The 12,956-nt window shown below is 53.8% G+C and overlaps 7 protein-coding genes across 7 annotated transcripts; 3 read left to right on the top strand and 4 right to left on the bottom strand.

Moving 5' to 3' along the window:
- Positions 1-627: 627 nt before the first annotated feature.
- Positions 628-2,214, top strand: NCS57_00094000 (uncharacterized protein; the record flags this gene model as incomplete). Its single annotated transcript, XM_053051014.1, has 1 exon — positions 628-2,214. One exon carries the CDS (start codon positions 628-630, stop codon positions 2,212-2,214), a length of 1,587 nt encoding a protein of 528 aa, XP_052919529.1.
- A 665-nt stretch (positions 2,215-2,879) lies between these two features.
- Positions 2,880-3,977, bottom strand: NCS57_00093900 (SHSP domain-containing protein; the record flags this gene model as incomplete). Its single annotated transcript, XM_053051013.1, has 1 exon — positions 2,880-3,977. One exon carries the CDS (start codon positions 3,975-3,977, stop codon positions 2,880-2,882), a length of 1,098 nt encoding a protein of 365 aa, XP_052919528.1.
- Positions 3,978-5,012: 1,035 nt separating this feature from the next.
- Positions 5,013-6,162, bottom strand: NCS57_00093800 (Abhydrolase-3 domain-containing protein; the record flags this gene model as incomplete). The annotated part of the gene is made up of 4 exons (XM_053051012.1): positions 5,013-5,293; positions 5,343-5,610; positions 5,659-6,051; positions 6,106-6,162. The coding sequence occupies 4 exons, from the start codon at positions 6,160-6,162 to the stop codon at positions 5,013-5,015; spliced, it is 999 nt and encodes a 332-aa protein (XP_052919527.1).
- Positions 6,163-6,966: 804 nt separating this feature from the next.
- On the top strand, positions 6,967-7,336 carry NCS57_00093700 (uncharacterized protein; the record flags this gene model as incomplete). The annotated part of the gene is made up of 3 exons (XM_053051011.1): positions 6,967-7,027; positions 7,084-7,121; positions 7,196-7,336. The coding sequence occupies 3 exons, from the start codon at positions 6,967-6,969 to the stop codon at positions 7,334-7,336; spliced, it is 240 nt and encodes a 79-aa protein (XP_052919526.1).
- A 353-nt stretch (positions 7,337-7,689) lies between these two features.
- Positions 7,690-8,180, bottom strand: NCS57_00093600 (uncharacterized protein; the record flags this gene model as incomplete). The annotated part of the gene is made up of 3 exons (XM_053051010.1): positions 7,690-7,867; positions 7,925-8,037; positions 8,091-8,180. 3 exons carry the CDS (start codon positions 8,178-8,180, stop codon positions 7,690-7,692), a joined length of 381 nt encoding a protein of 126 aa, XP_052919525.1.
- A 384-nt stretch (positions 8,181-8,564) lies between these two features.
- On the bottom strand, positions 8,565-10,333 carry NCS57_00093500 (T-complex protein 1 subunit delta; the record flags this gene model as incomplete). Its single annotated transcript, XM_053051009.1, has 4 exons — positions 8,565-9,407; positions 9,458-10,113; positions 10,167-10,218; positions 10,271-10,333. The coding sequence occupies 4 exons, from the start codon at positions 10,331-10,333 to the stop codon at positions 8,565-8,567; spliced, it is 1,614 nt and encodes a 537-aa protein (XP_052919524.1).
- Positions 10,334-10,790: 457 nt separating this feature from the next.
- NCS57_00093400 (26S protease regulatory subunit 7) lies at positions 10,791-12,266 on the top strand (the record flags this gene model as incomplete). Its single annotated transcript, XM_053051008.1, has 4 exons — positions 10,791-10,793; positions 10,844-10,935; positions 10,992-11,106; positions 11,154-12,266. The coding sequence occupies 4 exons, from the start codon at positions 10,791-10,793 to the stop codon at positions 12,264-12,266; spliced, it is 1,323 nt and encodes a 440-aa protein (XP_052919523.1).
- Between the last annotated feature and the right edge of the window lie 690 nt (positions 12,267-12,956).

Here is a 12,956-nt window from a genome sequence, read left to right as displayed (position 1 = left end):
GGTTCCGCCAATCCTCGCGCACTTCCCCCGCTGTTCCAACGAACGGACGCGAAGTAATTTCACCCTTGTCGAGTCCCGAGGCCTGTCCCGCCAACCAGCCCGGCCAGCCTGGAACCGTCGCCCCATCACCAAAGAACCCCTGGAAATAATCCATCCCATCCCGTCCATCCACCATCCGCCATCCATCCATTCGTTCGTCCTTGTATTACCCCTTCGATTTGTGCTCTCTTTCACTTTCCCCCTCTGTCCCTCGCAGAGCTCGACTTTAAACCTTCCCCTCCCTTGTCGCGCTGCCATTTTCTCTCTCGCTGCCCCTCGATTGCTGTTGCTGTTGCTTTGCTTTCACTGGCGTACTCGCTAGCTGCAGTGGCATCCATTCAAGCTCCTGAAAGCTGCCCGTTGCTGTGGAACCTCATCTGTCGTGTTTGCGCATCTGTGTAAGTGCAGATCATCATTCACGGCACACCACCGTCAACAAGCATTACCGCCCAGGCCGAGAATCAACGTTGATCACGCGGGGATAATTCTGTTGGACGACTCTGAGAGATCGCATTCGAAGTTTGGAATACTCGACAAACCATCCATCCACTCGCCTTGGCTAGGCATCCCTTTCATCACCAAGACATGATGGCCAACCACCAGACTCCGTCCTTCCGCTGCGACTCGCCGCCTCCCGATGCGCTGCCAACGCCTGCCATCGGTGCGTGTCCGGAGCTCTCTCGCTGCTTGTCCACCACTTCGTCATGGTCTCACGGCTCTAGCACCGATGCTGCCTCCCGTGACTCCCTCGGGAGCGAGCCGTACAACCGCCATTCCACCGGCAGTCTCCTTAAGCACCGACGCTCCGACATCTCAACCTCCCGACACTCGAGTTATAGCTTCGATGGCCGGAGTCGTCGCCGCGGATACATGCGGCCCCAGGGCACCGACTTTGCCGCCAGCGCCCGTTCCCGTGAGAGTGTCATGAGCCTGGGCAGCATCGCGCATCTACAGTATTACTTTGCCCGGACAGGCCTGCTCGACGGCAAGGGTGGCCAGCTGGCCAGGAAGAAGCAGCCGCACCGGGCAACCCTCGATCTCTCAGCTCTGGATACCAGCGGTACCCTTCCCAAGATTGTGGGTTCCGATGTCGACTCCTCCTATGCTTCCACCGGCAGCAGCCCCGACTTTGGAGCCCAGGGCTTCGGCACAGATAATCTTGTCGAGTCTCCGATTGAGGAGATAGACGACTACTACGACGACACCTTCAGCGAGCCTGGAGACATGCTCCCTCCCACCGTGAGCACCTATCACCACCGCGAAAAGGTGGTGCCCAAGCCGCCCACCATCCTGGAACTCAAGTCCGAACTCGAGCAGACACTACGCGACGCAAGAGAGGCATTAAAGGAGGCACAAGAGCGGAGAGCTGGCACTTATCAGGCGCCACCCAACGCGCCCAAATACCCCAACATGCCTTCGGAGAATTCTCAGGGATGGTTTGAACTTCAGGGCATGCACATGCTCGACGTTGTGACTCTGGCTATCCGCGCCGCCAAGATGTACTACACGGCTCACGAGCTGCCCGACCGCCTCGACTCTATAAAACCCGAGAAGCAGGTCAGGGCTGACCTCTTGGCCGTCATGGAGGTGCTGAAGCAGATGGCCACCCGGAATTTCAAGGATGGCATGAGAGACGAGGAGATCAAGACCATGGATACCTGGGTCGACAGCGTGTTTGGTATCCTCAAGCAGGAGCAGGAGATAGAGGACGCAGAGAGGGCCGAGCGGGATGGCTGGACATGGCTCAAGGGCGACTGGACCGGCCGCGAGTATGAGCGGGAGCGAGCATTCCTCTTGTCCATGGACACGACAGCAGATCCTCTGCCCGAATGGACGCCCATGTCGCCCACAGCCGAGAAGCCGACGCCTTTCCTCGAGAGTATGCAGAACGGCCTGCGACTGGTCAAGCTGCACAATGCCGCAGTGCACAAGTCCCGGCGGCGCTGGGGCGCTATCCCGACCTTCCACACCGACACTCAGAAGCCCTACCGCAGCGCCGATAACCTGCGCTACTGGGTCAAGGCCGCCGAGCTACGCTTCGAGGTCATGCTGACCGTCGACGCCCTTGGAGTCGTCTACAACACGTCCCCAAAGGTCTGGGTAGACTTTGAGGCGGCCCTACTCAAGTGGTGCCGCCACGTACGCGAAGAGATCGCCAAGGGGCTAGAATCATGACTACTTATGCCGATACAAGTGAACTGGCAATAATGATTGGACGTTGGGGGGTTAACTGGAGTTTCTTGGCTTTATCTTATTCCCTTGATTATCTTTTCTTCTATTTCTTCTGGAAGGACATGGCTCGAAATTGCATATTACAGCAGCGGAAAAACCAACAAGACTACGCGAGAACTTCCACCACCACCTCTTTTTTTTTTTTTACCGTCGTCACGAAAGCGCTTTGGAGCATTCTATTCAACTTTTTAACTTGGGCCTGGAGAATCCGGCCCCCTTGAAACCCCTCTACATTCTAGCATATACCCATTTGCATACGCCTAGCGCAGATGAAGATTCACTTTGTTCAGCTTAAAATAGACTGAATAGACACGTTACAATGTCATGTTGGAGATTTTCCTTTGTATTTATTCTTAGAGGATAGCATCACGTTAATTAGTCAAATGTCAGTCCAAGTCACAAGTTTCATCATGAGAGTGATAAGATGTATATAATATTTTTCCAATTTTTTCCAACTATATAATACCAATATCGATGCAAGCCGTGAACTATTAAGCCGTGCCAATATCAAACGAACCAATCCAGACCAAACCAGGTATATGCGAAACCATCAAAAAACTCAAGGATATCTTTGCTCGTCTTGTTGCCTGTCCAATGTTCCATCCATTTTACTCAATGTCCACCTTGCGAATCTCGGTCCACTCCCGCTCAACCTTGGGAACCGTGATCACCAGGACACCATCCTCCATCTTGGCCGTGATGCCAAAGCTGTCAATCTCGTCACGCTCCTCGACTCCCTCGGGAGGGAGCGCCACGTTGCGCTCAAACAGACCGACCTTTCTCTCGCCGGTGGCGAGTGTGTTCAGGAACTCTTCATCACCAGGGCGGTGGACGACACCGGCAATGTTCAGCAGGCTGCGGTCAGCATCCCAGTTGACACCGATGTCTTCCTTCTTAGCACCGGGCAGTGCGACGTGGAGGACATAGGCCTTTTCCGTGTTGAAGATGTCGACGGGAGGGTTGAAAGAGTTGGAGTCGTTCTGGTTCTGGCTGTCCTGGAAGCGCTGGGCCTGCTCGCGAATGTTGCGGAAGAAAGGGTGACCGGCCCAGCCGCGGAAGAGGCCAGAAAAGTCAAAGGGGCCGCCCTGGCCGGGATAAGGAGGAGGAGGATGAGGTCCAGGTCCGTGGTGAGGACCGCGAGGGCCGTGAGGGAAACCGCCTCGTCCTCCACGGCCGCATCGACCACCTCGGGGACCACCACGTCCACGGCCTCGACCGAAGCCAGGACGTCGACCGCATTGGTTCTCGTCAGGGACAACCTCCTCGGGATCAGGGGCATCGGCAGCCATGGTGTCGGGGGTCTCGCTCTTCTCGTTGTTGGTGTTGGCATCTCGCTCTACGTCTGTAGTCGAGGACTCACCCTCGGAACGATGGTGCTCGTGATGACCGCGGGGACGATCCCAGGGGCCAGCGCCCTGATACCAAGGACCCCATACGAAGCCATCGGCCTCAGGGGGAGGAGGAGGACCGCGAGGACCAGGTCCATGGGGACCAGGGAAACCGTGAGGACCTCCATGAGGACCTCCATGAGGACCAGGGCCACCGGGACCTCCAGGACCTCCGGGTCCTCCAAAGGGGTAACCGGCCATGAAGGGGAAGTGGGAGGCAGAGTTGTGATCAACTCCGCGACCAGGTCCCTGATTGGGATCGAATGACTGGACAAAGTCCCAGAAGGGCATCGAGTAAGGTTGCTGGCTCGGGCTCATGATTACTTGTCTTGCCTTGTCTTGTTGTATGTGTGTAGTAGATATAAACGGAGAAGTGCTGTTGAGAAGCTGTCAGATCAGTGAATGATGTGAGTGAAGCTGGAGATGGGAAGATTGTTCCAACACGGTCAGGTGTGTCGACTTATATACTCCTCTCACCTTGTCTTCCCACATACGGCAATACAAGTACACTTCTGGCAAGGGGGGCGATTTCTCACACGTAACCGTCTCCGTAACCTGAACTCCAGGCAGAGAAGTGGTAGGGCTGGCACACTTGCGCAAGTCATCGAACCACACAGAGCATAAAGGAACACCACACAAGTTCGCACACCATCTCGGACTTCGAGAAAAAAAAGACGGTCAGGTCGGGCAAAAATCTTCGCCGCGCGTCCAATCCTCACTCTCGCCTTCGGGGTCCGGGGTCACGATGATCGGTCGGTCCCGAGAGGTGGTCGGCCAGCAGCGCCAATTGGCGCGGGGCCTTCTGCCTCACGTGCCGGAAAGTGTCTGCCCACCTTAACAGATTCGGCCCCGAGGAGGGCTAGAAGGCGGAGAGGTCTCCATTGCTGGAATTTGCCCCCTGTAGCAGAGAATGGATGGACTGAACAAAAGCCCGAACACCAAAAACACGGCTGTGGAAAGGCAACCGAAAAGCTGAGTCATTGACATTGGCGCCTGTCCTGTCGCCACATCAAGTCTACTAGACAGCCGCGCGGCTTGATACCGTCAACCTCGGGCTTCCTCGTAACACCGGTCGAATAAAGTTGGATTATGAAGAGTTAAGCGATTCCCCGCGTTTCTCAATGACTCGAATTCAAGATTTGACGTGTGTTGTGGTGCCTGGCATTACGCTGCCCTGGTCACTTACACGACGACCAGCCTACGTCACCAGAGTATTGACGTAGGCTACTGACGCCTGAGCATGCAACATGGTGGCAGAATATCCATTTTGTTTACTTTTCTGATATTTCCCGATAGATATGACTCTTTTGGTTCAAGGCATTGGACAACATAGCGTGAGTTGACGCACCCACTCTACTGTTCGAGCAACCACTTCAGACCTTCCACGACATCTTCCTGACGCTTGCTGCTAATCTCAAGCTCCGGAAAGAGAGCCCAAAACGCATGAGGCAAACCTGGGTATATGTGAATCTTGGTAGGCACTCCATCGTCTTTGTAGACCTGCTCAAGCACAAGACTGCAGTCCCTTACTGGGTCCAGCCCGCAGACCTGGAAGTAGGTCTTGGGTTGACCAACGTGAGTAGGAAATGCGACAGGAAACGCCAGAGGGCTCGTCTGGTCGGGCTTGTACTTGGCTGCCGCACGAGTTAGTGATTTGTTGCGAGAATTGGGGTAAATGCCTACAGTGAACAAATTTGATCGACTCTGTGCTGAACACGGGTGCATTGGCGTTCTGCTCCTTGCTAAAGAAGTGGTCCTTGTACTTCTCAGGAACTGTTTCTTCGTTGACACCAGAGGTGATGGGTGCATAGACGCCGGTCAGAGGGGGTTTCATGTCAGCATCCTGGCAGAGGTGGGAGACAGCTAGAGACATGTCGGCTCCAGAGCTGGTGCCACCAATGATGAAGCCCTTGGCAGGGTCGATCCCCAGCTTGCTCACGTTTTTGGCTGCCTGTTTCACTCAGCATGCCATTTTCTTATGCGGTTAGATAATACTCACCCAATTGGTAGCATCAAAGGCGTCCTCGATGGCCTGAGGGAAAGGATGTTCTGGCGCGTGGCGGAAATCAACATTCACGGCGACGCCTCCAAGGTCGGTAAAGGTAGCACAGAGCCCAGCTTCGGTGTCGAGATCGCCTAACACAAACCCACCTCCGTGAAACACGATGACACCGGGGCAACCGTCTGACGGTGCATTCTTGGGGGTGTATACTCGAGCATCAACTTCATGGCCATCCCTCAGCGGGATTTTGATGTCTTCCATGCGGTAAGATAGAGAGTCGAGGTCAGGCTTGGGTCGTGCCAGGCGGACCTGGGCCATTATCTCCCGGATGCCATCGAGATCGGTATCCATGTTCCAAGCATTGAGCATTGGGTTGTAACATCTCACAATCTTGATGAAACGTCAGTAGCCTCGTGTGTACGGAAGTGATGATCCTAAGCTCACAGGCTCAAACTCGGGGTGAACCTCGCCGAGTGCACGGGTCTCTTCAATGGTGAGCATGATGAAGGAATTGTATCTTGATCAATTGGGTATTCTTGGATAGACCGGCACGAGTGGTAGGTTTGAACACAACAATAACGACAGCGACGGAATGTATGCATGTACGTATCGAAGTCAATGTTACCTCTTCGCCTAACGCATCAACATAGGTGGACCAGGCTACTGTACGCGTTGCGACTGTATGTAAGCGCAGCGCGAACCTGTGATTGGGCAAGACCACACCTACCATTCTCATTTCAACCAATGTCAACATCTAATATCAGAAGAGACAGAGATTCGTCCAATGTGCAACTAGCTGACCAAAAGGAAACATCTCAACCGTGACAGCTTTTGTTGTTACCGGGTTAAGTCCGACGGCGCCAAGTGACGGTTGGACCCTTGCGCATCCGGAAGACGCCGGCCCCACCATCGGCAACCACCTTGAAGATGTTTCCCCAGACTTGAAGATGAATAATGGCCAATGCCTCGTCTCAAAGTCAATATGGTAGCACAGGTCAATGGCAGTAACTGGGAGATATGAAGGGTCATTTCCATATATATGTTGTAAAGTCTCTACTAGAAATCTCGAAATGACGTCAGCGAGCAAGTTGATTCTTTCACGAAGTCGTCGCGACGCCACGTGAGCCGACGACAAATGATTGGTCATCCAGCAAGCTTAGAAATCTGCTCGTCCCAGGAGCGCATTTCGCCATTGAAAAAAGTTATGGCCTGCTAAGCCCGATTCCGAACCAACCCTACTTACACCCATAGCTCCGGTCGATATCCCTTCTTTCTCCTCAAAGACAAATACACATATCAGTCAAGATGGGAGCTTCACAATCGACACCTTCTGCCCCTTCGCCGGTGGCTGTCGCAAAGCCGAACCGTACGGACAAACCCCTGCTCCGGGAAACTGGATCCCCCGCTAACTCTTTGTGCTAGCTACGAACACCACCACCGCCGCCTCCGACAAGCCCAAGGTGAGAGCTTCCCAACCTCGAGATATGCGCCCTCCACCCCTCAATCGCAATAGCTGACGCCTCAAACCGAATAGCCCTGCTGCGTGTGCAAGGAGGAAAAGTCGAAGCGAGACGAGTGCATGCTCTTCTCAAACGCAAAGGACCCGGCCGAGGACTGCAAGTCGCTGGTGGAGCAGTACCGCACATGCATGTCGGGATACGGATTCCAGGTTTAAAAGAATAGACGGCGCCATCGGTCATAGAGGCCGTGTACAATACATTGTAGACATACGGGCAATCCAATTCGGTATTCCTCTCTGGTTCAGAAATGCTTCTCGGTGGTGGCGTGATGTGCCGCTTAAACACGGGCACAGCACATATCCACGATCTGATTACGGAACCTTCTGATATCTCTCGGAAAAGGGATTGACTTTGCTAAAGCTGTCGGAAAGACTTCAGTGCACAATTGGTTAGAGAATTGTTTGATTTGACCAATGTTCATGATCTCATGCTTGAGAAATCCTGTCTCAAGATCTGCCATAGCATCCTCCACGTTGCGTCCAGTCATGGCTGCATGCATGTCTGGCAATCACCTGGCTTGCTTCATGTCCTTCTCCCTCCCACGAAAGCCTGCCTTCATCATGTCTTCAACCTCTCGAGTTGTATCGTTGACCTTGGAAACAAGCGTTTCCATCCGCTGCTCGATCTCCTTTCTGCGCTCAACGGCCTCGACAATCTTCATGACAGATGCAGCGCAGGCGTCAGCCCTTCTCCCGGTCAGCCTTGTTCTAAGCCTAATGTTGCTCATTCTAGCATAGACTTACTGCTTTGAACGCCGTTCTTTCTGGTATGCGACAACGCGGCTGCGTAGCTCTTCCATAGCTGTCGCCGAGTCCTCAACCAAGGCGCTCAAGCGCTCATCTCGATCTCTCTTTAGCTGTATACATCTCAGCATCTACCAATGCTATTCACCTGTATCATAGTTCTGACCTGAAAGAGACGCTGTTGCGCTTGCATAGCAATGAAGCTAGGGTCATTCTCGTCGTTGCTCGAGTAATTGGAATCATCATCTGCAGCCATGGTGTAGAAGGGGTAGACTCCCAAGTCGTTGTAAGGCAAGAACTGGAGTAATAGGCTCTCGAGTTTGCAAATGCCTGCCGTCTTGTAGTTGAATGAAAGGAGAGAATTCGTTGAGCCTTCTGCTGTTGTTGAGTGACAATTCCAAAGGGTGATCTGCTCTGACCTGCGATTATGGCAGGAGCGGCCTCTATTACACCTGCCGACTACAATAACTCCTCATGAGCGCTGCAAACACCACTTACGACACTTCAGCTGACAAACACAAAAAACGCACAAAGACTTCACCCGCGAAATACAGAACGTAAATACTTTTAGCAGACTCATGCCCCATTTTGGTATTCTCATACAACCCAAGGCAGAACCCCGCTGGAGGGATATCTCACTCTATCTGGTCAAAGCAATGTCGTCTATCCGCAGAATCATCTTCACAGTCTCGGCCGCCAGCTCGATCGCGCTTGTGCTAACGAGGAGGGGCTGTAGAACGTTCTCCTTGGAGATGTTGGTGTTGACACCTCCCGACTTGATACTGACTCCCGCGTTCTTCTCGCCCATCTCGTGACGGTGTCGCAGCTCCGTCACCACCTTGATGCTGTTGAGGCCAGCGTTCTCAGCCAGCGTGGTAGGGATCACCTCCATAGCATCCGCAAAAGCCTTCCAGCAGATGGCCTCGGTGCCCGTCAAGCTGCGCGCCTGCTTGGAGAGCTGTGCGGCAATCTCAATTTCAGGGGCGCCACCACCAGCAATGAGAGCCTTCTTCTTCACCAGACAGCGCACAACACAGAGCGCATCGTGCAGACTTCGCTCGGCCTCCTCCAGAATCAGAGAGTTGGCACCTCGCACCACCACGGAGACAGTCTTGCCGACCGACTTGGTGCCCGTAACCTTGACCATGCGCGATCCCGAAGACTGCACCTCCTCCACGAGATCAGCATAACCCAGCTTGTCCTCGGTAAAAGAGTCGATATCAGCGATAGGCTTGCAGCCAGTGGACTTGCAGATAAACTCGACTTCATCGCGCTCAATGTCCTTGACAGCGAGGATGCCGAGCTTGGCCAAAAAGTGTAGTGATAGGTCGTTGACGGCGTCACGGAGGATAGATTTCTGGATCAACAGGACGTTGCACTTGGCCTTCTTGATCTTCTTGGCCATGTTCAACAGGTATAATCGCTCCTCCTTAACGATCTTATCCATCTGTCGGTAGTCGTTGACCTGGATGGTGTTTTCCATCTGTAAAGTGTGAGCATCATTTCCTACCCGCATCAAGAAATCGCACATACATCAGGCTTGGGGGGGCTCAGCTGGAACTGAATCAGACCAATCTTTGCCTTCTCCATGCGAACTGGGCCACCGGCGTTCTTGAGCACGGGTTGGGTAAGAACCAGACCATCGACAAGCTCGCTGTCCTCGATCGTTCCTCCAACTCGCTTGACGATTCGGATGTTGTTGAGATCGACATTGTCGGCGGTCTTCAGGTCGATAGTCTTTGTAACAGAGTTGACAGCCATGGGACCAAGGAGGTTCGAGTATTGAGACACAATCTTGGACGACAGCGAGGTGTTGGCGGCCTGGAGAAGAGAGGCGGTATCGGTGAGGGCGATGGGCAGGGACATCTCGTGGAGGACCTCGACGGCGGCGGCGGCAGCTCGCTGGAAGGACTCGGAAATAACTGAGGGATGGATGCCCTTGGAGAGAAGTCGGTCGGCGGCACCAAGAAGACTTCCGCAGATGACGACAACAGAGGTGGTACCGTCACCAGCTTCCACATCCTGAGCGCCCGAAAGGTTGACCAGCATCTTTGCTGTGGGGTGCATGACCGACATGCTCTTGAGCATAGTGTTTCCATCGTTTGTGATAATGGTCTCGCCCTTTCCACCACGGATCATCTTGTCCATTCCTCGAGGACCGAGAGAGGTTCTGATAGCATCGGCGACGGCTATGGGATGGTCAGCATGAAAGAGACGCTAAAGCAGACCGAGGGCGCCGTACCTCGAGCGGCGACGATGTTGGAGGAGCGCACCGCCATGGGCTTCTCCTTATCCTATCGACATGGTCAGCGGGGAGCTCAAAAGCTTGGTGGAAGCTCTGCGTACACGAAAAGTAGCATTGCTGGCGCCACCCGCTGCAGGGGCTGGAGCTGCGGCCGGGGCAGACATTTTGAAAACGAGTTGGCGGTGCCAGGAATCCTCAAGACAGAACGAAGATGTTGATGGCGGGGCTTTTGAAGGAACACGACTTCGCAGCAGAATCCAGCAGCCTTGACAATGTCCCACCTCCCTAGGCTGCCCTACTCCGCCATAGGAATTGTCACCCAGAAATTTTGGATCGGGGGTACAGATCCTCCAGCTCCGAGGGGTTCCTCGATCTAGCCTGTTGTGGCTTAGCCGTGCAGCAGCCTCATGGTGTGGGTCCGTGCTTGAAGCTCAAGGCAACTCACAGATTACGGAAGGCCCTCACTGACACCTCCATCCCCAAACAACCACGACGTCGACAACAACCCATCAACCTCTCCCATTCTCTTCACCAGCACCAACACCCCCCGCACTCTCACCGCATACGATCCTCGATCTCGCATAATTACACACCAGATCTGTCAGACCTGCGGAGTTCATCATGGTGCGTCATTGCGCGCCCTCGCAAGCTTGTTTGCCTACTGACAGCTCCAGCCTTCCGCAACCGGTCAAAACTGGGAGAAGTACCAGAAGAACTTCGCCGACGATGAGATAGAAGAGAAGAAGATCACCCCTCTAACGGACGAGTACGAACGATGCGCCTACAATGACAGAAAGCTCCGTGATGGCTAACGCTTGGTAGGGATATTCAGGTCCTCAAGACCTACGGTGCTGCACCCTACGGAACATCCATCAAGAAGCTCGAGAAGCAGATCAAGGAGAAGCAACAAAGCGTTGATGAGAAGATCGGCGTCAAGGTTGGACTACCAGTCCATTTCCCACCAGCAATTCTAACTCTCAACAGGAATCCGACACAGGACTTGCGCCACCACATCTATGGGATGTCGCCGCCGACCGTCAACGAATGTCCGAGGAGCAGCCCTTCCAGGTTGCGCGGTGTACAAAGATCATTGCCGACGAAAAGGGCGATGAATCCAAGAGCAAATACGTCATCAACGTGAAGCAGATCGCCAAGTTCGTTGTCCAGCTTGGTGACCGGGTCAGTCCCACAGATATCGAGGAGGGCATGCGGGTTGGTGTCGACCGCAACAAGTACCAGATCATGCTTCCCTTGCCGCCCAAGATCGACGCGAGCGTTACCATGATGACTGTGGAGGAGAAGCCTGATGTCACTTACGGCGATGTCGGTGGCTGCAAGGAGCAGGTTGAGAAGCTGCGAGAAGTCGTCGAGATGCCCCTGCTATCTCCCGAGCGTTTCGTGAACCTTGGTATTGATCCTCCCAAGGGTGCGCTGCTCTACGGCCCTCCCGGAACCGGCAAGACCCTCTGTGCCCGAGCTGTCGCCAACCGAACAGACGCCACCTTTATCCGAGTCATTGGTAGCGAGCTGGTCCAGAAGTACGTCGGTGAAGGTGCAAGGATGGTTCGAGAGCTGTTCGAGATGGCACGGACAAAGAAGGCTTGCATCATCTTCTTCGACGAGATTGACGCTATCGGCGGTGCTCGATTTGATGATGGTGCCGGTGGAGACAACGAAGTCCAGCGAACTATGCTGGAACTGATTACACAGCTTGACGGTTTCGATGCACGAGGAAACATCAAGGTCATGTTTGCCACCAACAGACCCTCCACCCTGGATCCTGCCCTGATGCGACCGGGTCGTATTGACCGAAAGATCGAGTTCTCACTGCCCGACCTTGAGGGCCGGGCCAACATTCTGCGCATCCACGCCAAGAGTATGTCCGTCGAGCGCGACATCCGCTGGGAGCTCATCTCTCGTCTGTGCCCCAACGCGACGGGTGCTGAGCTGCGCAGTGTGTGCACTGAGGCCGGTATGTTTGCCATCCGGGCGAGGAGAAAGGTGGCATCGGAGAAGGACTTCCTCAGCGCAGTGGACAAGGTCATCAAGGGCAACCTCAAGTTTAACTCGACGGCGACGTACATGCAGTACAACTAAGGTAGACATTGGGCAGCGGTGTAATTTAATGCGGTGTATGAGTAAAGGGCAATTGGATGGGCGGGATTATAGACGCCTCAATGAACAAGTTGCTTTTACAAGCAGTACGCCATTTAGATCTTCCTCGTAATGTTTGATGCAGCACAGTTTAAAGCGTGAATGCCTAGGTATTAATTAACTTGGAGGATGTGAGCTTGCGGGCTTCTTGTAGCCTCAAGCTCATTCTCTATATACTAGATCTTCCTCACCACAGTCAGCCATAGCAACGTTTCCCATTGCTCCTTGTGGCCACCATCGATTGAATTCACATTAGATACAGAACATTGACTATGTTGAGTTGAGGACTTTATTAATACCCTTCGTCGTAGGAAGGCTCCTGGCAACAATACTTGCAGGAACTGAATCGTACAAGATGCTGCTGACATCCATGTTTCTATCTATCTACCTAGTGATTCCCGAAGCAGTGTTGCAACCATCCATACCATGCGCATCAGAACCGAGGCTCGCCCGAGGCCTTGAAATGAAACGCCATTGCCCAACCCAAATGCTTGTTCCCCATGATGATGCGTATGTAGTTGTCCCCTTCCCATCCCTTCCCCGCCTCATCTGCTCAAGAAGAGGGCCCCCGTCGAAGAGTGATACGCTTGCTAATAACTCCCAGATGCAACGTGTACGCCCAGAGCAGTTGCG

Source organism: Fusarium keratoplasticum, chromosome 1 (genome assembly GCF_025433545.1).
Source record: "Fusarium keratoplasticum isolate Fu6.1 chromosome 1, whole genome shotgun sequence".
NCBI classification, from domain to species: domain Eukaryota; kingdom Fungi; phylum Ascomycota; class Sordariomycetes; order Hypocreales; family Nectriaceae; genus Fusarium; species Fusarium keratoplasticum.
Note: the sequence above shows the minus strand (reverse complement) of the source record. Positions and strands in the feature narration are given on the sequence as shown.